Source organism: Meriones unguiculatus, chromosome 8 (genome assembly GCF_030254825.1).
Source record: "Meriones unguiculatus strain TT.TT164.6M chromosome 8, Bangor_MerUng_6.1, whole genome shotgun sequence".
NCBI classification, from domain to species: domain Eukaryota; kingdom Metazoa; phylum Chordata; class Mammalia; order Rodentia; family Muridae; genus Meriones; species Meriones unguiculatus.
This window is the reverse complement of record NC_083356.1, coordinates 69,597,446-69,620,099: the sequence shown is the minus strand read 5'-3', so window position 1 is coordinate 69,620,099 and position 22,654 is coordinate 69,597,446. Positions and strand designations below refer to the sequence as shown.

The window sequence follows — 22,654 nt, the reverse complement described above, 5'->3', positions numbered from 1 at the left end:
GGCCAATTTGAACACATCTTTGCAGCAATACAAATAACCAAAGGCACAGACAATTTTGTAATTATATTTATGTACAGAAAACTTAGCAGTGTACATTTAACCCAGTTTAGTGGCGAGTTCTTTAGCCTTTGCCTTTTCCAGCTTTGCAATGCGAGCCACAGATTTAGGGCCCAGGACGTTGCCTCCCCAGTGGCGACGGATCTGAAATGACAAAAGCAGCAGTCAGTTTGGCCTGACTCTCTAATGTACCAATATTCTGGACTCTGGACACCCAAATGCAACCAGCCGATGCCAGGTTCTGCATAGAGCTGCTCACCTCATCATATCTGTCGTTGTAATTGGTCCTGATGGCCTCCACCAGCTTAGCAAGAGCACCCTTATCTTCCCTGGGAAGGCAGGGAGAAAAATTGTTACTCTTTGGGAGGCAAGAGTAGAAAGTTCCTAATTATTTATTTGCCTCAGACACAGTATAACCACATAGTTGATTCAGGTGAAGAAATTCGTAACCATCATTGGCAAATGGTCTCAAAGAAAAATTTACAGATAAGTCCAAATACTCACGAGTTAACCTGTGTGAAAGCAACAGTGGTGCAAGTCTTCCTGTGAACCAGCCGCCCCAGCCTGGCCTTCCCTTTGATGATGCAGTAGGGGACGCCCATCTTTCGACACAGGGCAGGTAGGAAAACCACCAGCTAGAAGCAAGCATGAGCTGTAGGTGTTTGGGGCAGAAGCAGTAGCTGCCCTGCTACTCTGTGGCAACTGCTCAGGGTTAAAAAGCTCACTTAATTGCACTTCAAGGTCACTTCAGTCAAAGATTCACATCATTGCAGGAGCCACACAAATCCAATCCTTCAAACTTAGCAAAATGGACCCCACCCTTCCAGAAGCAACAGGATCCCAGTTCTGCTTAAAAACCTGCCAGACCTACCTCAATGGGGTCTACATCATGGGCAATCACCACCAGCTGAGCCTTCTTGTTCTCCACCAAGGTGGTGACTGTATTGACCCCTGTAACACATAACCACTTTGCCTGAGTGCTTGGCCCACTACAGCTACAAAAGGACAGTTCCATCAAGCTGTGACTCAGGGTTAAAAAGCTCGATTTTACTCTTCACAGTAATATCAGGTGAAGAAATTCACACATCATTGCACAGCCTTCCCTACCCTCCCCCTTTTCCAGGGGCCACCAACCTGCTCGAAGGACAGGTGGTCTCTTAGTTGGGACGTCTCCTTTCCCAGCAGCTTTCTTCTCAGCACGGGCCAGTAGCCTCTGCTTCTTCTCCTGCTTTGTCTCTGGCCTGTACTTGTGGGCAAGCTTAAGCAGCTGGGTAGCTGGGAAAATATTCAGTTAAGACTCTTACCAACTTCCCTTAAGATTCTAACCTAGCATTCAACACCAGCAGCAAATTAAAGTTAAAAATAGAAATCATGCTGGTGGCACATGCCTTTAATCCCAGCAACTTGGAGCCAGGTGGAACCCAACCAGTTAGTTCAAAGCACACCTGGCCTGCACATTGAGCTCCAGAACAGGAGACCCTGTTTTCACCACAAAAACTACCCTTGTTTCATAAGGGCACAGATGAGGCCATAGGTCAACGTTAGGAACCTTCCTCAATTGCTTCCCACCATCACTAGACAATTTCTGGTATTACCAAGAACCCCCTTCAATCTCTCCCTGCCAGTCATATCCGGGTGCTGAGCCTCCTCAGCTCTCATTCACCCACACAGCAAGCGTACCATTCCTACTGAAGCCGCACCTCCCAGCCTCGTTATTACTGTTTTAAAGTGCCATGCACTGTAAAAAGGACGTACCGAAGACCATACTCTGAAAACACTAAACCGACTACATGCCACAGAACTTCACCTGTTTGCCGGTCCAGGGCCTGCGTGAACTGGTTAATGGCAGGAGGTACCTTGAGCCGCTTATAGAGGATGGCCCTTTGCCGCTGCAGCCTAATGTAGCGGGGCCATTTGACGAAGCGCGTGAGATCTCTTTTGGGCTGGATATCCTGCCCTGGGAAGCAAAGAGGGACAGTGCAAATGAGGTACCTCCACCGAGCCGGCTTGCATCTGAGGCAGTCAGAAAGGTACTGGTGCATCAGCGATCTTGGTGGTTCAAATGTCATCACCATTTTTCTGATAGCAAATATTCTTTCACATCATCTGCACACAAACACCGCTTCCCTTCCACGGAAGAGCCACTGGGCCGGCAAGCACAACAGACGAACCCGCACTGGCTGTCTGAAAGCCAGGGTGGCCCTCTAAGGCCACTATCCGCGTCTGTTTACGAACCGAACCCAGTTTTCAAGGATTAGCTCCAATCCCCACCCTTACAAAAGGCCTGACTCAGGGCTCTGAAGCCACGGCCTTGTCCTCGGGAAGGCACTCTGACTCCACTTCTTACCAATGCCGAAGTTCTTGGGCCTTTTCTCAAACAAAGGATTGACCACCTTTTTGGCCTCCTGTTTTTTCACGACGGCGGGGGCCGGGGCCACCTTCTTCCCCTTGGCCTTCTTTCCTTTCGGCTGGGTAAAAGAGACAAACCCCGTGAGGCTCTATCTCCCGCCGTCAGATCGGACAGCAGAATCACTCCCTGTGCGCCGCTCGCTGCCGCTCCCTTCCTGTGAAGGGCCCCGAAACGACAGGGGCGGCCAAGGACTGCGCGCGGCGGCAGCAAGTGGCGGATGGAGGCGGATGGAGGCGGACAACGCACGGGACCACAATCACTCACCATCTTGCTGGGATAGAGAAGAGAGAAAGAAAATGGAATTGTGGGTAATATGTAAGCGTCCTCGGAAATCGCGAGAGCTGGAGCCGGCGCGGGATTTCGAATTTAAAGCGACAGGACCCACTCCTCACTCTGTCAGCGGGGGCGGGGCCTGATAGCTGGCTTATGTAACCCCGGGTGCGCGTTCTTTGAGGCCCGCGCGACCAGACGCGGTACGGCGAGTTGGAAGAGGTTGCGGGCGGCGGCCAGCGGGAGGAGGAGACAAAAACCGCGCCCGGGAGTAGGTGCTTTACTCCTGAGCGGTAAGGGCCCGCAGTGGGCATGTGTTCGCGGAGAGAGCTGTTCTAGCGACTCCCCCTTCCTTCCAGCTCTGAGTGCTGGGTTCAGGTCAGATCGGACTGTCGTTCTCACCCAGGTCCCGCCATGGCCCAGCAGAGAGCCCTGCCCCAGAGCAAGGAAACGCTGTTGCAGTCTTACAACAAGCGGCTCAAGGACGACATCAAGTCCATCATGGACAACTTCACCGAGATCATCAAGACCGCCAAGGTTCGTGGTTGCTGTTCGAGGTGGGAGAAGGCAGGAACTGGTTTTCCCTGAGGCTTGGATCCGTGGGTCTAGACTCTGCTACGGGGATGGGCATTCAATGTGACAGACCTGCTTGGTGCGGGTAGGAACGATGATGCGTTAAACAGAAGAGCCAAATAATGACAGACACAGGTAGAGCGGAGTAGCGGACTCTAGCCCAATTGCCAGGGCTCTACTTTAGTTACTGGGCACTAGGCACCTGGGCTGAGTTTCCTCCATCCATAGATTGTTCTGATGACTAAGGAATTTGACCGTTTAATACAGTTCCTCATGTTGTGCTGAACCCCAGCCATAAAATTATTTTTGTTGCTCCTACATAACTAATTTTGCTACTCTTAGGAAATGGAAATGTGTTTTCTGATGGTTTTAGGCAACCCCGTGAAAGGAGACCTGTAAGTTGAGAGCTGCTGCTCTAGTTAAATACTTTGTAAGATGCATCAAGCCCACTGAGGTCTTCGTTATTCTCCAGCTGGTCCATCTGTAAGCTAAGAGCAGCAGTTCAGACTTTGTGAGAGAACTTTGCTTAGTCAACTGCTCAACATGGTGCCTGCCCAGGAAGGGTCACTTGAAAAGACACTTTCTGGCTGGGGATGTTGTTGAGGTGGCAAAGTGCTTGCCTACCAGCCACAAAGCCCTGTGCTCAGTCCCTAGCACTGAACAAACCAGACGTTTGCACAGCGCTTTAATGCTAGGATGTAGGAGGTAGAGGCAGGAGGATCAGAAGTTCATGGCCATACTCAGCTACATAATTGAGGCCAGCATGGGTTACAAGAGACCCTGCCTTAAAAACAAAGATCACACATTTTTTTTGCTGGGCATGGTGGAGCACGCCTGTAATCTCAGCACTCAGGAGGCAGAGGGAAGCGGATCTCTGAGGCCAGCCTGTTCTACAAAAAAAGGGCTCTAGGACAGCCAGGACTATTACGCAGAGAAACCCTGTCTTGAAAAACAAACAAACAAAAAAGTCAATTTTGGCATGAAGTCACCTATTGTCACCCATAAAACGAAAGGGGGTTGGAGTGGACATTGCCAGCTCTCTAGATAGGAACTGGGGTGCCGGGTCTTCAGGAAGCCCTGATAGACAGGCAGTGTAGTGGCTGTTAGCTGTTGGGGTCCTGTGAGCCAGGCTCAGCCAGATGGCTGCCTGTATTGATTCTAGGCTTTCTCTTTTGCCCTCAGGTCGAGGATGAGACACAGGTGTCACGGGCTGCTCAGGGTGAACAGGACAATTACGAGATGCACGTTCGAGCTGCCAACCTCGTGAGTGACCGGGGTGGGGGACACCCGTGTAGGGTTATGGATGGGGTCGAGGGCAGCAAAGGAAAACAAGGGGACGTTGGAGTGGGGCAGAGCACATCGTAGGAGATTGCCCCTAGTGGGCAGTGGGAGGAGGGCCAGACAGATGGCCGTGTTCTGTGTGGCAGTCGCAAGGCAGCCATTCTTGCTGACGTGAAAATTCCCCAAGGTTGGTTGTGAATGGAAAAACAAATGGCTGAATGAATCCTGTGTGAAATGTGAGCCCCTCTCTATGTTGCAGGGAAAGCCTCGTAGGCTAGTGTCTGTGCAGTGGGTACCGGCAGATGACAATGTGTGTGGCACAGACCCCAGTGAATCCTGCCCAACTTGCAGTTGTGCCATTTTTGGGAAAGAATGAGTCGGGAGGAAAGTCAGGGCACAGTCTTCTGTTGGCTTTGAGTGGAATGCACAGGTGTGAGCAGTGTGCTTGGGGAGGGAAAGCTTCTGGAAGTGAGCAAACTTACCCCAGCTGTGGTTGGGATAGGTGCTGACCTTTCCTCCCCAGCTCCTCTGTCCTCTCAGAAGGCTCTATGCAGAATAGGACTTTCTCTGCAGACCATGAAACTGAGACTTCCAGGGAGCCTACTGTTGGACCAGCAGCAGTTCCACGTAGCCGGGCTACTGCCTGCCTCCTCTCATATTTACCCTGATCACAATGGTGCAGGTCCGCGCCGGCGAGTCACTGATGAAGCTGGTATCAGATCTCAAGCAGTTCCTGATCCTCAATGACTTCCCGTCTGTGAATGAAGCCATCGACCAGCGTAATCAGCAGCTTCGCTCCCTGCAGGAGGAGTGTGACCGCAAGCTCATCACGCTGCGGGACGAGGTCTCCATTGACCTGTATGAGCTGGAGGAGGAGTACTACTCGTCCAGGTACAAATAGGGCTGGACTCCCATGCTGCCTGTCCAGACCAGCTAGGGCCTGCAAGGGCCTTGTGTTTCTCCAAGTCTTCCTTGGCAGCAGAGCCCCTGACTAGAGTGTTTGATGGACAGACAGTCACACCAGCCACTAGCTGGTGCTCAGACCTTGCCCTCAATGAAGAGGGATGAAAACACAGGACTCGTGGCCAGCGGCTGAGGCCAGCAAAGGGCATCCCCCCGGGGTTGAGGAAGCCCTCCTGGGCAGCACAGTCTCTGCCTTACTGCTTTAAATCTGTCTGTCTAGACATTTCAGCCAAGGCTGGATTAGCACCTTGTTGCCTTCCGGGTCTATAACTGTGCCCACTCTCTGGGACATCACTGCCTGCTGCTTGCTCAGAGATTCCATGTGGATGCCATCAAACCTCACATTGTAGAGGCAGGAAACCCTGGGAAGGAGCAGGAAGGAAGGAGCTCAAGCAGAGTGGCTTTGAATACTGGGCCTGGGATACTTGATGTCCTGTTTCTGGTCAGCTTAGCCTTATTCATGGAGCCGGAGCCTCCTGATTCATGGAGCCGGAGCCTCCTGGGGTCATAGCAGCAGGTAGGAGCTGTCACCTAGCCCTCCTCAGTACCACTTAGAATCTGAAACCTGAGACTTGCCCATCCAGAGAGGCCTTGAGAAAGTCAGAGTCCAATGTGAAATATGAGGGAGACTGAGGCTGGAGAATGGAGACCTTGCTCCCACCCCCTTAGCTTGAAGTTGAGGTTTTGTCCAGAGCACCCTGTCCTAGGCAAACCTATATTCCCCTGGTGGTAGATTTGCTGCTACTGCACAGAAGCTACAGCAGGAACCGCAGATGTCCAAGCTGCTGTGGTGTGTGCTCTAAGGCTTGTTTTTCCCATCTTAGACTCAGTGTCACTGCCCAGCTGGAGCAGTTCTAAAGTTTTCCAGAGAGTTCTGGGGCTGTCCTTGGTCCCAGTATTCATCAGCTTAGCATACAAGTGGGAGCATCTTCTGTACCCCAAGAAGTCAGAGACTTAGACCCACCCCGGGTGAGTTCTTGTCACTGCCCTTTAGACAGCTACCAATTCAAGGGCATTTAGGTGGATAAGGGCATTGGGACAATGTCTTGCCCCTGCTACAGTGGTTGAGGGAGGAGGGGATGAAATTGCTAAGACAGGAACCCAGAGTGCCTGCCAGGTTTCCAAAGCCTCAGTGCCTCTATCATCTGCATGAGTTTTTGGGACAACCTGTGTCCCCTTTGGATAGTTATCTCTCCCATATTCCTCATGGTAAAGTAGCTGCCCCTCTGCCTATAAATTACTTTAAATGACAGGGCTCTTCTGTGTGGGGACCAGTGGGCTTCATCTGACCCTATTAGCCTCATGCCCACAATACCACCAGCTGCCTAGCTTCCCCTCTGCATGGCTATTCTTGCCTATAAACTCACTGCTTGCTCCTTCTGCTTTGCCTTCCCTCCACTCTCCTGGGGATGGTACTCTTTTTGTCTTGGCTAGTTCTGGGAGGGATTGCTGGGGACAGGCATGTGAGAAGGCCAGGGTCTTGTACATATTAGACAGCTGTGGAAACAGATGTGCTCCAGGTAACCACTACCATGCCTACTGAGGCATAATCCTTGCCTCTTCTCACCTCTGGTCTTCCCTGTGTAACACAGGGAAATGAAGTGCATGGAGCTTGGGGCTTGAAACTCTAGGGCTAGAGCAGTGGTGTGTAGAGAAATGCCCAGACATCTGTTCCTGTTATCCACTTAGGTCAAGACTCTGGTAGGGACAGACATAGTCTCTGTCACCAAGAGCTCTCTGTAAAATTTTATCCCTGCTAGTAAGGGGTGGGTGGGCAGTCAGGATAGGAGGAGACCTACAGGGACAAGGAAAGGTCCCATGTGTCAGGAAGGACATGTGGTTCATGAGATGAGCTTGCCTCAGTCACATGGCCTGTTGGTGCCATCTTTGGATGCAAGGGTGGCCAGAACTGCTTAGAGGGGCCAGCACAGGGGAGAGGAAGGGGAGGCAGTCTGGTGTTGTTCATTTCTTAACTCTGCATCTGTCTTGCTTTCCCCTCCCTGGCTTTTCTCTGCCTGCTCCTGTCACTCCTGGGGGTTTCTTGTGGTGGCAAAGCTCAAGTCTCTGCGAAGCTAATGACCTGCCTCTATGTGAAGCTTACTGGAGGCTGGACCTCGACACAGATTCTGCTGATGGCCTCTCAGCCCCTCTTCTGGCGTCCCCGGAGATTGGTGCTGGTCCCTTGCAGTCTGCAGCCTCTGCCCACTCCCATGGTGGTGTCCCTGGCCCCACGGAACACACCTGAGCCTCTTGGGGTAACTTCTCAGGGCAGCCCTCCCTAGGACCTGAGTTCATCAGAAAGGAAGGCCTGTGGATGCCCTCCACAGCGTAGCTTTTTTCAGTCCTTGGCTCCCACTTGGGGACTTTGGGATGAGGAGCCATTGTAGCCACAGGAATGAGGCCAGTTCCCCATGATAGTTGGGGAATGTTGTTTAATTATTTATGGGCAGTTGGCCTTTCATCTGTAATAGCTACCTTCCTGATTGTCAGGGGAACTTTGTCCCATTGAGGACCTTGAGTGAGGAGGGTAACTGGTGATAGAAAGACAGCTTCAGCTCATTGTTTAGAATTGAGGTGCTCAATGGACCTTAGTCAAGTCCAGCCACCCATCCTTAGGCTCAGGTTCCTATATAAAGCCCTGTCCACTGCTGCCTGGAACACGAATGTCTGTGCCACAGCTGACAGTGCTAGCAAAATTGTGTGAGAGGCAGCTAGCCAGGGCATCTCTCTGGATTCTGCCACCATTTCCATTTTGCTATTTTTACAATGAAGACTTTTGAATAAAACATCACGTTTTTGTGTTGCTCATCTTTCTTTCCCAATCAGTCCAAGATTGCCATGGGTTTCTTGGGTAGTTACGCCCCTTGAGTTCCCAGGTATCCCTCCCCCCACCCCACTAGCATCTATTAAGTCCTTGATATTTGGTAAATGAATAAAAAAATCTGACTTTGCTGTAAGCTGTGTAACTGCAGCACCTATACCTCTGGTGCCACCTGTTTTTGCCATCCCAACTTAGCGCTATCTTGAGGGATTGCTCATAGGCTTGAAGTTACGTGGCAGAAACAACTAGGAACTCAGACCCCACTGCCTCTCAGTACTAGGCTCATCACCGACATGCAGAAACCATGGTTCTGGGCCAGGTGTATGCTTTCAGCCACTTACTCCTAACTACAATCAGCAGGCTTCCATCATGAAAGTAGTCATTCTGGGTCTACGGGGAACATGGGCTAGTGAAGTGTGGCGGGAGTGGCTCTGGGGGCTGGGTATCCCCTACCAGCCGGGCTATAGGCTTCAAGCTGATAGTAGGGAAAGGGCAAAAATGGCCGGGCGCGGAGGGCGGGATGGGGTCCTGAAGCTTGGCGGAACCTGTACGCTTTTGCGGTACAGACTGCCTCTGGAGGAACGCCTCCAGGTTTGGGACTAGCCGGCCCCTCAGGCCTGGCTAATCGAGCTCAGGATTGACAGCGGCTGCGTATTCTGTGGCTTCCGGGGCTGGCTGCCTAAGCCTGCCACAAATACTTGGGTGGTGGCTTCCGGTGCTCCCCAGCAAATAGCGACCATTGGCCAGGCGCCTGCGCATGAGGTACTTCCGGTTTGATCAGGCCTGGCAATCGGTCGCCGGGCTGGTGGTGTCTGCGCACACGGTGCTTCTGCTTGGGCTCAGGGCCGTGGAATCCGGCGACTGTGTCGCCAGTCCTGGTTGCCAGCCATGGCCTCTCTGCTGGCCAAGGATGCCTATCTTCAGGACTTGGCCAAGAAGATCTGCGCGCAGCCTGGCCCTGAGCGGCAATGGAACAAGTGTGGTAAGGGAGCTTTTGGAAGTGGACGCTTAGGTCGGGCCCTGGACCCTCCACTCGGGTTACTAGAGTGAGCGGGTACTGGTGGGGACAGCTACGGTTTCTGAGGGCGCTGGGCCCGGATGGAGGGAAAAGTAGTTAGGGAACTACCACACTCGAACGGAAAGAAAAACGTGCTTGCAAGTTTGAAGAGGTAGCTGAGTTTTCTCACTGCTTGTCTTTCAGTTCTTGCCTGTATGTGTTCCGTGTTGAAAGAACGCACACTCCATTTTTCACCCTTTAGTTTAAAATGCTAACGTTTCCTCATCGTTGTAAGTGGAAGTCTTAGATCATGAAGAGTTCATTGCAGCTGGGCCATTAGTGGAGAGGCTGAGGAGAAGAACCTCGAGGTCAAGGCCCGCCGGCCTCCCAGGGCTACAATGATAGATTACCTCTGCGTGGGCAATTTCAGGAAATCCTTCCAAAAAGTAAAGAGAGGGGTTGGAGAGATGGCTCAACGGTTAAGAGCACTTGTTACTCTTGCATAGGAGCCAGGTTCGGTTCCCAGGTCCCACGTGGCAGCTTACAACAGTCTCTAATTCCAGTTCCAGGGCCTCTTACATCCTCTTCAGTGATACCTGATACATAGGCACTGTCTTGATGCACAGACATACATAGTTACAACACTTATAAAAAAGTAAACGAATTTTTGGGGCTGGCAGTGATGGTCCACGTGCCTTTAATACCAGCGGTTGGCAAACAGAAGCAATGCTGATCATTCTGAATTTCAGGTGACCAGGACTGCATAGTGAGACTCTTTGTCTTTTTGTTGTTTTTTTGAGGCAGGGTTTTTCTGTAGCTCTGTCTGGCCTGGAACTTGGCTCTGTAGACCAGGCAGGCCTTGAAATCAGATTCACCTGCTTCTGTCTCCAGCCTGCTGGGATTAAAGGTGTGTGCTAACCGCCCAGCTTGAGATACTACCTAAACAAACAAGAGGAGGAAGCTAGAGAGATGGCCCAACAGTTACCTCTACCTACAGCTGTGAGAGTGCCAGACTGGTTCCAGCATCCACCCCTTTTTGGATTCCACGGACACCTTCATTTATTGTGCACATGAGTAAAATATAATAAAAAATAAACTTATAAAAAGGAAAAAGAAGGCTGGAAGTGTGATTTATTGTGAGAGCACTTGAGTAATGTGAGTGAGGCCTGTTGTATGGTACCTTGTAGGAAGACACAAACAAGCATCCAATCGGCCAAGATAACCAGAAACCCACAGCCCTCATCCAAAGCAGAATAAGTAGCTTACTCTGGAGCCCATTTTAAATGATCTTTGCCTGGGAACATGGATTCAGGTTGCCCCACATTTCATTTTCCAAGGGAAAATTATTTTGTTTTTACAAAGAAGACGCTTCTTTGTAGCTTTGGCTGTCCAGAGCCACACTGATGAAACTCAGAGATCCACCTGCCTCTGCCTCTGGAGTGGAGTGCTGGGATTAAAGGTGTGCTCTACCACACCTGGTGCTGATGACATTCTTAACTTTTAGATTGCTCTACCAAGTTAATAGATTCCAAAAAGCTAATAGATTCCAAACTTTTAGGTTGCTCTACGAAGTTAATAGATTCCAAAAGTCACATAGAGGTGGCAAGGAATGGATTGTTCATGGGGCTAAAGCTAACCTGAGGTAAGGTGATTAGCCTTCAGACTTGCAACATTCCAACCTCTCCACATCACTGCAGTTCTAAAGAGTCAGTCTTCTTTCAAGGAGTTCTTATTATGAATACTGCCAAAGTTAAGCTTGGTAAACCACTGAGCTTTATCAAAGTGATTTACAGGAACAGAAATAATTAAAAAACAGCTGTATCACCAAAGCCCACCACAGCTAGGCTGATGGATCACAAAAGCGGGAAACCTGGAGTGCGGGACACAACCTGAGGCAGCCCAACAGGTTGGAGAGTGTCTATGCCGTGTGCTTCTGCTTGACTAAGTGTTGCTGAGCCTTCCTCTTATGCACTTAGGGATGGGGCAGGGCTAGTGAGTCGGGTCAGTTTCAGGGACTTCCTGAAGCCTTGGTGTTTACTTCCTAAGTTTAAAGAGCTTGCCTCAAGATAGGAAGTTTTATTTAGGAAGCGATTGCTGCACATGGGCCCAGTGTTCGGTTGAGGGCAGTGAGGAGAAAATGTTGTGGGAGTGCCATCATTTATTCCTGGAAGTGGGTGTTTATGTTGAGATAATGTGATAGCCTGAAGCCAGACTTTGTGTGTCTCAAATCTGTGAGTGCATTTTGGGTTTTTGTTAAAAAATGTTAATGTCTTGAGGCAGCATTTCACCGTGTAGCCCAGCCTAGCCTCCTAGTGTCTTAGCCTCCAAATGCTGGGATTACAGATGTGTGGCCACCTGCTGTCTAGGCAGTTGGTGGCTCTAAGCTTGGAATAGGTGTCACTGGCTTAGCCAGTTGGTCCTTTGCATCACTGGGATTAGTACCTTGCAGGACTTCTTTACTGAGTTAGCCAGAGAGAAGGGCTTCAGCTTGTCTTGCATTTCAGCTGTCAGAACAAAAGGCTCAGAAGCTGCCAGGCCCCCCAAAAAGAAAAGGAAGAAAACACAAAAGAAATCTTGGGAACAGGAACAGAAAGCTACAGAGCAAAAGACTAAATCCTTGGTGAAGAAGTCTCCCACCTCTTCAAGGGCCAAGCAACCAGTGGAATCCAAAGAAGAGAACTCCAGCTTTCTGGAGTCCTCTAAAGGTAAGGGTCTCCAGGACATATGTGGTCAGGGCCAGGATGGGCTTATATACAGATGTCCCCACTGCTCAAAAGTACAAGCAGGCTTACAGTAATGACACAGGACTTTTTAGTGAGGGGCAAGATAGCAAACAGGGAATAAGAGCTTATGGTCCTATGCTGCATGACAGCCAGATGACAGGGTTCTGTTTGCTTTTCTAATATAGGGACCAATCTCACAATGCAGTTGTTGGTAACCTGTTTTAAGTAGCTGGGGTAGAATTTACTGGTGGCCTGGTAAATCCGAGAGTGGCCCTTGGAAGGAGAGAGAAGTGGTGGTGGGGGCAACTCCCCTTTCAGCCTAGTTTCCTTCCCTGCAGATAGCCAAGGCACAGCACCTGATTCTGTCTTTGCATTGGATTTCCTGCGACAGCGGCTACATGAGAAGATCCAGCTGGCCCGGGGCCAGGTAAATGGGCAGTCCTCCTGAGCACCTGGAACAGGCTTGTAGCATGTTTTCCCTTCCTACTTCTGTGCTCAGGTGGGATGTGGGGCACACTTTTTGGCTGACGTAGTATGTATAGTTCCTTTCTTGGAGTAAGGTCTCCTGCCTCCTGGAAGCTCTGTGTTCCTCAGAAGAGTGGCCTCCTTCCTTTGGGGAGCTGACTCTACAGATGCCACATGGATATGGTGCAGCCTGAATTGTCGCTCTAAACCTCAGTGTCCAGGGGTGAGGTGACCCGACAAGCCTCGACTCTGTGCTGTACTGTGCTGGCTTCCCTGCCCACCTTTCTAAGGCTCTTTTCTTGAGCTCTAGCTCCTCATCCTCCCAGGATATGCCAGTCACTCTCTCCAGAATCCTAAGTGGATTGGAAATAAAGGCTCAAGGCCCTCTCTCCTGTAGCACAGGCCTGGGTTGGTCAGATACCCAGCAGTCTCTCTTGCTGTGGCACAGGAAGGGATGCAGAGAGCATTTAACCTGTGAGTGTCGTGAGCAGAATACATAGGGTGGGCACTCTAGCTGAACTCTAGGACATTGGGTGACCATGTGCAAGATGAAGTGGGAAACATGATGGTATGGACTTGTGGCCTGCATTTCAAGCCATATTGCAGACAGGGACTTTGAGGTTGAAAGAACCCTGATGGCTGAACCCTCCACCTTTTATCTTTCATCCTCAGGGCAGTGCCAAGGAGTTGTCTGCTGCCACTCTAGAGAAAAGACAGCGGAGAAAGCAGGAGAGGGAACGGAAGAAGAGGAAGCGGAAGGAGCTTCAAGCTAAGGTGAAGGCTGAAACAGCTGAGAAAAAAGAGGAACCAGCCAAGATGCCCCCACAAGTGGCCTGCAAGGAGCTACAGGAGTCGGGGCTGATCTTTAATAAGGTAGGGGCTGTCTGGGCTGAGGACCTTTGGCCCAACTTTGCCTCTTGCTGATGGTATTGATGACTCCCGTCTAAGGGGACAAAAGCTTTGTCATTGGTCTGTGTCACTGGTGAGATGGGGTGGGGGTGCTGTGTGCCATCTCATTGATACGCTTCTTACCTGTAGGTGGAAGTGACTGAAGAGGAGCCGACCAGCAAGGCCCAGCGCAGGAAGGAGAAGCGGCAGAAGGTGAAAGGGAACTTGACACCACTGACAGGCAGGAATTACAGGCAGCTGCTGGAGCGTCTGCAGGCGCGGCAGGGCCGCCTGGAGGAGCTTCGCGATCAGGATGCAGGCAAGGCCCAGGAGCTGGAGGCCAAGATGAAGTGGACCAATTTGCTGTACAAGGCTGAGGGTGTGAAGATCCGTGACAATGAACACCTGCTGCAGGAGGCCCTGAAGCGCAAGGAGAAGCGCCGGGCACAGCGGCAGCGCAAGTGGGAGAAGCGCTCAGAGCATGTGGTGGAGAAGATGCAGCAGCGTCAGGACAAGCGGCGCCAGAACCTGCGAAAGAAGAAGGCGGCTCGAGCTGAGCGGCGGCTGCAGAAGGCCCGTAAGAAGGGCCGAGTGCTGCCACAGGACCTGGAGCGTGCCGGCCTTTCCTGAGCAGCTTGCTACCTGCCAGATTCCTGGCCAGGCACCCTCCCCACCTGGATGCTATGTACATCCTTGAGGGCTGAAGTGGTATGCAGTGCTGGTTCACATTTAGGTGACAAACTGTGTCTCCTGTGTGAGGTCGACCCTTGTACCCCACAGCCATAGTGCCAAGATATTTCAGCAGCATCTTTAAGCAGAACAGTGTTCTCCAGTCCCTGATAGGGGTGAAGGGGATCTGTGCTCAGAGTGCTGTGAAGGGTGTGTGTGTACATGTGAGTCAGGAAGAGGTTGGGATGGGGCACCCCATTGACCTCGGCCTGCCCACCTGTATTTCCAGTAACCATTAGAACAAAAAGCCTTGACTACTGGTTCTGTATCCACAAGTCCCTGGGAACAGAAGAGACTATGGAGCTCTTGGAAAATCGGCTCCTGTCATTCATGTCTCTGGGCCAGAGCTGTCTTGATCTGCCTGCTTCTTCCAATTTCAGTCTTGTTTTCCTGGGAACCTCAGTGGTCTTAGGCTAGCATCCAACTCAAAGCCCAGAGTCCTTCCTGAGTCCACAGGCTGTGCATTAGGTCACACGGCCACCTGTGATCCAGTTCGTGGCCGAGGCTTTGGTTGTAGTGGTGTGCTGGTTAGTTTTATGTCAGTTTGACACAAGCTAGACTTACCTGAGAAGGTGGAGCCTCAACTGAGAACCCCCCCTGGATTGGCCTGTGGGTGGCATGTGGTGCATTTTTACTGGTGAGTGGTGTAGGGCAGTGCCACTCTGGGCTGGTGGTCCTGAGTTGTGTAAGAAAGCAGGCCAAGGTAGCCAGGGGGACAAGCCAGGAAGCAGCACTCCTCTCTGGCTTTTGCTTTAGTTTCTGCCTCCAGGTTTCTGCTCTGGCTTTCCTTGGTGATGCAGTGTTATAAATACATAAATGTAATAATGAGGTAAACCCTTTCCTCCGCCAAGTTTTTGGTCATGGTGTTTTATCTCAGCAGTAGAAACCCTAAGACAAGTTAGTGTGCTTTCAGAGGCAAGGAGGGAGACCCTGTTCTAAAAAATGGAAACAGCTGGGGAGATGCCTCAGCTGGTAAAAGCAAGTAACTGCAAGCCAAAGTGCAAAACTTTAGTTTTTGAAACCCTTTTTAAAATCCAGATGTGGTGTGTACCTATAATCCCAGCACTCACTAAAAACTGTGAGGTGGAGAGTCAGAATTGCCTGGGAGCAGCTAGGCCCAACTAACCAGGAGTACAGTAGCAGAAGAGAAGTCCCTGTATCAGTAAGATGGAAGTCACAGCCAGCTGTGGACGTAGCCAGGCACACATATACCCCCACCCCAACAAACAAACCAAAAACAGCTGGTGAGATATCTCAGTGGGTAAAGCACTTCCTAGTGAGCCTGATGACCCAAGCTTGATCTTCAGAGCCTGCAGTGGAAGGAGAGCACTGGCCTTAAGACAGTACGGTGGCATGGCTCTCATACACGGAAAAAAAAGATCTAGGTAATTGGGCAGATACAGTTAGGCAAGTGGCTAGATTTTTAAGTTATGAAGGAGTTGAAAAATTATAAAATATTCCAAGAAAACCACTGGTTATGGTTTAAATCCATAATGTCCTGGAAGGCTGTGCCTGAATGGCTGATATCCTAGCAGTGCAGGTACTTTGTGGGAGGTTCCCTTGTGAAAGCTTTTCCCCCCTTACCAGGTTATCCTGGCAACTTACTCTCTCCTGAGCCAATTAGCCAATCAGAGTGTGAAGTTAGCCCACCAACGGGATCAGACATAGTCACCACCTGAGCTGAGGAGAAAAGACTGGCCAGCTTGGCCATGTGTACTCACAGCCTCATTTGGGTTCCAGTGTACCTGTTTTTACTAAAAGTGCATTGTTGAGTTACTTTCACTGTGAGTTTCTTTGTAGACAGTGAAGTTATTTTCTAATAGTTTGGCTGGCAGAGACACTTGATGGACCCAAGGGCAGGTAGCCTACCTTGCTTCCATCTAGTTCTGTTTCCTGAACTTTTGCCATGTGACCACCAACTACCTCAAACCCACGATGGATTACAGGTTTCCTCTACCCAGTCTGGCAAAACAAAATGTATATCAGGAGCTCACAACTAGGTCTGGAGAAATGGTGTCAGTGTTCTGAGTCTCACAGGTTGATTGGAGAAAGAGACACTGCAGGAGGTTAAGGCCTTGCTGGTAGCTGGGAGATCAGCCTCTGGACTGAATCTTTGTCAAAAGCCCCACAGAAGCTTATTTATTGATAGCTTTTGTGTAAAGTAAGTTCCTCATACCCAAGTCCCTGATCTAATTTATATGTTTCCTGAAGGAAAGCATTTCACCCTTGTGGCCTCAGTCCTTATTATCCAATGCAAGATATTCCAGGTGTGCCAGGATTATCTTGTGACCAAACACATGCAAAGACTGTAGAGCTCCTTGAGAAAAACTACTCTATAGATAACAGAAAACAATCACTGTTTTCTACAAAGTTTTTTTTTTTTTCAAGGTCTAAGTGCCATGGACCGACCCAGCTGGGTCCCACAATTGCGGGAGAATCAGGGATTTTGGATATTAGGAAGGCACCGAGATAGCTTTGACTCTGCTGCAATTTTACTGAAGTCAGGCTAATAATTTTATAGTGATTACAAAGGGAAACACCTTAAAGTTGGCATACTTCCCAGAATACTTAGATTTTTACCAAGAATACAAAGTTTACATTTTAAAAGTGTAGCCAAACATAAAGCAGTGCCCACAAGAAATCTTGGCCTGAGAACTTCTTGACCAAAGCAAACAAAGGACAAAAAAACCTCAAACTGCAGTTTCATTATTGCTAACCAGTGGAGAGGAAAGTCAGGGGCTAAATCAGATACCTGCCAAAATCTTTTTCTGCATCAAAGTCTAAATACACCTTTGTTTTGTTAACCATCCTCCCATATGTCTTGCTAAAGATTTATAATCTTCCTTAGAAACAAGACGCCAAAGGGAGGCATGCTCGAGCCAGCTGTACTTTCCTATGCTCTCTCTTCCTAAGGAGGAGCCCATTATTTTTTCACTATTCTTGTAATGTTTTCTGATACTGAATTTGATTCATTACTTCTTTTAAAATTTTATTTTTCTTTCATTCTATTCTAGTTAAAGCTTTTAGTAATCTATCAAAAATGTTTCCTTGAATAGTTAATTGTGCTGTTCCAAGAATCATAGAGAAAGATCAAAAGACTCGTTAATCGAACCCCACAACCGCAACCGAGAAAGCGTAGAAATCTCAGAATATGTCTTTTTAGCTTAAGTGGTCGCTAGGGACCTCCAGGGAGAGTATTTCCGAAGAAAGCGGATCTCCCGTCTAGTAGCACAATCTATTGATATGCTACTCTGACGATGTTGGAGTGGGTGTAGCATCTAAGTACTTAAAAAAAAAAAAGCTTTTCATTCTGATAGTTACCCTAGATACAGGAAAACCACTATTTCATTCTACTGTCTATCCTAAATACAGTGATTCTAGAATTCCGTTTACAAATGGCTTCTCAACACCTATTTTTGCAGAGGACCAAACAAATAGCTCAAAAGTAACCCACTCCTATGATAATTAGCTATTATTGCTAACAGGGTGGGCCCCCTCTGGAGAGTGGAAGACTTTGTTTGAACAGGGCTTTTGACATGTTGCCTAGCTTGGTCTTGAACTTGCTCAGCCTCCTGAATGTTGTTGACTATCAGTGTGTGCCACCACACCTGAGTCCTACTTCTTTTTTTTGTTGTTGCTTTGTTTTTTGTGTTGGCATACTTTTTTAAAAGCTTTTGCTTCTTGTATCTTTCTATTCCACCCCAATCCCTTCCAGCACCCCAGCACCAGAATAGGAGAGGGTTACTGGCACAATTCTCTCAGCTACTTCCTGCTGGTTGGGGTCCTCAGGTTCTTCGGCAGCTGCTCTTGTCTACACTGACACATACTTTTTGCTGTTGAGCCTCGAGCTAGGTTCCAGCCAGAAGTTAACCAGATGTTCTTGCCAGAAATGGCTCATTTGCTTCTCTGGCAGAGCCGTACCGTATCTGAGTTAATGCACTGGCCGTCTTATGCTCTGAGGCTGCATCGAGCATTTCGAGATCTAAAACTTTCAGCGGCTACTGGGAAAGCTAATGGTGTTAATGTTTTAACCTGAGGCTGCTCCTCTGGCACCTCAGTTTGCTCAAGATTAACGTGTTTTCTTGAAACAGGCCTTTTGCCTTTAACCTTTCGCCTGTACAGTCTTCTGCTCCTCTTGGCTCCCCAGCCTGTCCAGAGGCTGTGGGACCTTGACACTGAAAGTGCACGGAGCAGAGCTGGGCAGCAGTTGTGGAGCATTCAGGTATTCTCCCTTTACCAATGATGCTTTTTGTTTTCCAAACATTTCAGCCTCTACCTGCTAATTTCCTACTCTCATTGCCAATTCTGCAATGAAACAAAACCAAAGAATCCCCTCTGGGAGAAAAGTGGGAATAAAACCAGCGGTGGCAGCCTCCGTTCTGCTCGTGTCCTGAAACGGCCTAGTTTCTCTGTGCCCTACTGTCTCCTGTATGGCGTGACTCATTATTTTAAGTCCAATATCTGGGCACCATTTGTTGGTGAACTCTTAAAAAACTTTGTTTCTTATCTTTTTCTCCCTACTCCACCCCAATCCCTTCCAACACCAGGTAGGAGAGAGAGAGGGTTAGTGGGAGAGGGCGCAGTTCTTTCTTAGCTGCTTCCTGCTGGTTAGGGTTGTCAGGTTCCTTGGAGCCAGTACGATCCTCATTTCAGGAGATCTCCAACCTCTTGTCTCACAGCAGCAAGGGGGAGCAAAATTGTTCTTTCTCTGATCTCCTCTCTGGGCTCTGGTATTTATTTTCTCTCCAGAGTCCTCAGATTGAAACTATCTGCAGCTGGCAAAGAGCTCCTCTCAGAGCCCACATGAAGCAAAGAGTTTGCTGCTGTGGACCATCTGAATCAGTCCCCCCTCCCACACCTGGAACCAAAACAAAAACATGTTTATATCCACAACATTTTTGTTTTTTAGAATTGCTGTCTCTGCATAACTTTGGCTGTCACAGAACTCACCCTGTAGACCAGGCTGGCCTTGAACTCAGAGATCTACCTGCTTCTGCTGCTTCCTTAGGGCTATGATTAAAGGCTTCTTACCACTACTCCTTAACACACAGGCACACATTTGTGCAGCTGAATCCTAAGTGTGGGTGGAGGAGGGACACTCAAAACAATCACTTAAGGACAAAATGGCTCCACTAGGTGTGGGCAGAACATCAGTCCTCAAGGACATCAGGAGCAGGTTTTCACAGCCCTTTTCACAAAAGCAGGAAATGCTGCCGGGGAAAACCAGACAAAGACATGGAAGCTCAGGTTTGGGGGCATGGAACATCTGAGAGCTGAAAGTAAGAATGTATATTCTTGGGCCTGGCACATGCCTTTAACCCCATAGAACTCACTGTGCAGACCAGGCTGACCTCAGTCTCTCAGAGACCGATCTGTCTTCTAAGTGCTGGAGTTTAAGGTGTGCACCAACCTGGTCTAGTGATTAACTCATTAAAAAAAAAATCCTACTAGGTTTTTATTTTTTGAAATTAAAGTGTAATTACATCATTTCCCTATTTATGTAACAACCCTGGCTGTCTCTCAAATTTATGGCCTGTTTCTCTGTTTCAAATGTAAGTGCATATATAAATACAACAAGCCCAGTTTGTATGTTACTTGTATGATTTCATGACTGACTACTTGGTATTGAATATCTAATTTGGGGGTATGTCTCTGAGGAAAAATATCACTCATCATTCCATAGTTTCTAAGGCACCATGAGATTTCCCCCCTTCCCTGTTAGCATATCTATTGCTGTTCATTTTGGGAGTGGTTTCCAAGACTGGGATTCTCTCTATATCCCTGGCTGTCCTGGACTTACTTTGTAGACCAGGCTGGCCTCAAACTCAGATCCGCTTGTGTCTGCTTCCCAAGTGCAGGGATTAAAGGCCTACACCACCACACCCAGCTCTATTGCTCTTACTCAGATCTTGTTTAGGCAGCCAGGTTGATGAGGCTTTAGGGGTGGAGCTTCTAGGAGATGAAACCTCATTACAAACTTCTGGTCCTCTAACAATTTTGCCTCTTCTGTGATCCCTGAGCCTCAGGTGCAGAAGTTGTGTAGCAGCTGGAGTCTCATATACTTGTCCTCCGCAATTTGATCAGTTATGTTTTTGTTACAGCCTCTTGCAAGGAGAGGTTTCTGTGATGAGTTGGGTTTTTTTTTTAATTATTATTTTTGCTTGTCCCTCCTCCCAAGATGTATTTATTTTTACCATAGATGAGTGTTTTACCTGCATGTAAGTGCACACAGGTCCATCGATCCCCAAGCTGCCTTCAGGGTAACCACGGTAAGGTTTGATTTGAGCAGATGACACCGTGAAGCCCCACTGACCAAGGTGTAGCCCCACCCAACATCATCTCGGCTCCAGTGCTGTGAAGAGGTCTGGATTGTTACTTTGTTGCAAGCTATCTTACTCTTTCTACAAGATGCTTACTTTTGTTCCAGAGTAATTGTGCCCCTCTGTGACTTTGGGGGTATTTGCTTTTCCTGTAATCCAAAGTATCTCTAGAGGGAAAGGTTAATGACAGCTTTATGCCAGACATGGTGGTGCACACACAGGCAGAAGCAGGTGGATCTTAATGAGTACAAGGCCAGCCTGGTCTGCATAGTGTGTTCTAGGACAGCCAGGACTACATATAAATCCTGTCTCAACAAACACAGCAACAACTCCAAAACCAAACTAACAAAAAAGACGATCTATCTCTATCCCTTCAGCCCAAGTGAGGGAGATAAATGTCAGGACAGGCAGAGGCACCAGTTTCGTCTTGTGTTTAGTCTTCTTGTGTGTGCCCAAAAGCATGGCCAGCACTTTTAGCAAAAACAGCACACATTTTGGTTCAGTACTGTTCAGTCAGTTGCATGGTCCTGGGACAACACGGCTCTGAGGTGATAGCCATTGGCCAGCTAACAGGTTGCTTTTCTTCATATGCCTATTGTCACAGCTAATTTTCAACTTGATTTTGTGGGAAATGAAATGTGATGCTTATCCATCACAGATAGCTTTGCCTTTAAAGAGTCAAGTACGGCTTTCAAGAACCAGCCCTAGTGTTATTCTTAACAACAACAAAAACAGTGTTGTTATTAACAAAATCCCAATCATTTGATTTTACCAATAAAGACTCAGGAGCCAGATGCTGGGGTGAAAGCCTACTAGCTCAGGCAGAGAAAGCATCCAGCTCATCTTCCCCACTGTCTCCAAAATAAAACATCAACACCCTCAAAGTCAATGCACCTTTCTTCTTTATCCTCCTGACTTCCTTTTTTTCCTTTTTTATTTTTTCTTGAAACAGGGTTTCCTTGTGTAGCCTTGGCTGCCAAGGACTTGCTTTGTAGACTGGGCTGGCCTTGAACTCAGAGATCAGCCCACCTCTGCCTCCCCAAGTGCTGGAATTACAGGCATGTGCCACTGCACCTGGCTTCTGCACCTTGACTTATGGTTGACTTTATTTCATCTTGTTCAAGCAGAAAGCTCTTGGAATTAAAAGTGTGTGCTAGGGCTGAGACACACCACAACTAGAAACAGGTTTTTTCTAGTAAACAACACAAATTTGGGGTTCACAGTATGATCACATATCGTGCAACATTTCTCCCTTTTTGTCTAAATAAAAAGGATTTTTAACTCTTAACACAGAAATTTTTCTTCACTATTTACAATAATGAAGCTATTTCTGCCAAGCTTTCCACAATGTCCAGCTTGGCAATTTTTGGCAGTTTTAGGAGTAAGCATTCTTTAAAAAAATTATATCTGCATGTAAGCCTGTATGACAGAGAGAGCATCAGATCCCATTACAGATGGTTTGTGATTGCTGGGAATTGAACTCAGGACCTCTGGAAGAGCAGACAGTCTGCTTAATCACTGAGCCATCTCTCCAGCCCCAGGATTATGTAATTTTGTTTTGTACAATGTTCATGTCAGTGTCCTATGAACTCAGCAATTTGAATGTCCTGAACAGTTTGTAGCCCAAAGCTGATCTTTGGGTGGTATTTGTCAGCTTAGTGGCAATCCCGGCTAGGTAGGACACAGCAGTCCAGTTTGCACAGGACCGGTGGCAGAAGAGACATGGGGCAGTTTTGTCCAGTGCTTAGTGTTACCACAATCCAGGTAGATTGATCATTGCAGGGCCCCATCATCATGGAGACCTCGAAGATTACTGTTAGGACTGGTAGAAAACTTAAACATTATAAATGCCATAAAGCTTATTTCTACAATTAATGAGTACTCTGTATAACTACTAGTAAAATGACAATTTATACATACATAATAATCTTACAGATCTTGAGATAATATTTATACCTTAAGAAAGGTTTTAAAGAGTCAAAACCAAAAGATTATGAGATTGGGAGCAATAGAATAGTCCTTTATTTTTTGTTTTCCCCTGTCCCATACCAGGTGGCTTTTCTGATGTGAGACAGAGATTTTGGATTTTTCCTTTAACGGGCATGCTCCAACCCTAAGGCTGGCTTTAAATTTTAGTGGGATTGGGACCACATAAAG

The 22,654-nt window shown here is 48.4% G+C and overlaps 3 protein-coding genes and 4 non-coding genes across 7 annotated transcripts; 2 read left to right on the top strand and 5 right to left on the bottom strand.

The window, feature by feature from the left end:
• Window positions 1–50: 50 nt before the first annotated feature.
• On the bottom strand, window positions 51–2,755 carry Rpl7a (ribosomal protein L7a). Its single transcript, XM_021651937.2, has 8 exons — window positions 2,732–2,755; window positions 2,405–2,525; window positions 1,865–2,014; window positions 1,192–1,332; window positions 929–1,008; window positions 562–692; window positions 317–386; window positions 51–201 (listed from the first exon to the last, which is right to left on the bottom strand). Exons 1-8 carry the CDS (start codon window positions 2,732–2,734, stop codon window positions 97–99), a joined length of 801 nt encoding a protein of 266 aa, XP_021507612.1. The 5' UTR covers window positions 2,735–2,755; the 3' UTR covers window positions 51–96.
• Window positions 453–519, bottom strand: LOC132656091 (small nucleolar RNA SNORD36). Its single transcript, XR_009594033.1, has one exon. It is a non-coding gene; the product is annotated as a small nucleolar RNA SNORD36 (small nucleolar RNA).
• On the bottom strand, window positions 759–830 carry LOC132656090 (small nucleolar RNA SNORD36). The gene has a single exon (XR_009594032.1). It is a non-coding gene; the product is annotated as a small nucleolar RNA SNORD36 (small nucleolar RNA).
• Window positions 1,078–1,152, bottom strand: LOC132656089 (small nucleolar RNA SNORD36). The gene has a single exon (XR_009594031.1). It is a non-coding gene; the product is annotated as a small nucleolar RNA SNORD36 (small nucleolar RNA).
• On the bottom strand, window positions 2,095–2,168 carry LOC132656092 (small nucleolar RNA SNORD24). The gene has a single exon (XR_009594034.1). It is a non-coding gene; the product is annotated as a small nucleolar RNA SNORD24 (small nucleolar RNA).
• A 120-nt stretch (window positions 2,756–2,875) lies between the features above and the next one.
• Window positions 2,876–8,362, top strand: Med22 (mediator complex subunit 22). Its single transcript, XM_021651943.2, has 5 exons — window positions 2,876–3,030; window positions 3,144–3,274; window positions 4,493–4,573; window positions 5,274–5,482; window positions 7,610–8,362. The coding sequence occupies exons 2-5, from the start codon at window positions 3,152–3,154 to the stop codon at window positions 7,797–7,799; spliced, it is 603 nt and encodes a 200-aa protein (XP_021507618.1). The 5' UTR covers window positions 2,876–3,030; window positions 3,144–3,151; the 3' UTR covers window positions 7,800–8,362.
• A 767-nt stretch (window positions 8,363–9,129) lies between these two features.
• On the top strand, window positions 9,130–19,771 carry Surf6 (surfeit 6). Its single transcript, XM_021651945.2, has 5 exons — window positions 9,130–9,357; window positions 11,877–12,077; window positions 12,434–12,522; window positions 13,233–13,433; window positions 13,599–19,771. Exons 1-5 carry the CDS (start codon window positions 9,264–9,266, stop codon window positions 14,076–14,078), a joined length of 1,065 nt encoding a protein of 354 aa, XP_021507620.1. The 5' UTR covers window positions 9,130–9,263; the 3' UTR covers window positions 14,079–19,771.
• The last annotated feature ends 2,883 nt before the right edge of the window (window positions 19,772–22,654 follow it).

Excerpts from the sequence above, each read along its gene's own strand:
- Rpl7a (XM_021651937.2), bottom strand. Across the intron at positions 2,015-2,404 it reads GCCCAAGAACTTCGGCATTG|GGCAGGATATCCAGCCCAAA; the intron begins GTAAGAAGTGGA and ends TTTGCTTCCCAG. Across the intron at positions 202-316 it reads ACAACGACAGATATGATGAG|ATCCGTCGCCACTGGGGAGG; the intron begins GTGAGCAGCTCT and ends TTGTCATTTCAG.
- Med22 (XM_021651943.2), top strand. The coding sequence starts at position 3,152 with ATGGCCCAGCAGAGAGCCCTGCCCCAGAGCAAGGAAACGCTGTTGCAG. Across the intron at positions 4,574-5,273 it reads ACGTTCGAGCTGCCAACCTC|GTCCGCGCCGGCGAGTCACT; the intron begins GTGAGTGACCGG and ends ACAATGGTGCAG. Across the intron at positions 5,483-7,609 it reads GAGGAGTACTACTCGTCCAG|CTCAAGTCTCTGCGAAGCTA; the intron begins GTACAAATAGGG and ends GTGGTGGCAAAG.
- Surf6 (XM_021651945.2), top strand. The coding sequence starts at position 9,264 with ATGGCCTCTCTGCTGGCCAAGGATGCCTATCTTCAGGACTTGGCCAAG. Across the intron at positions 12,078-12,433 it reads CTTTCTGGAGTCCTCTAAAG|ATAGCCAAGGCACAGCACCT; the intron begins GTAAGGGTCTCC and ends CCTTCCCTGCAG. Across the intron at positions 13,434-13,598 it reads CGGGGCTGATCTTTAATAAG|GTGGAAGTGACTGAAGAGGA; the intron begins GTAGGGGCTGTC and ends TCTTACCTGTAG.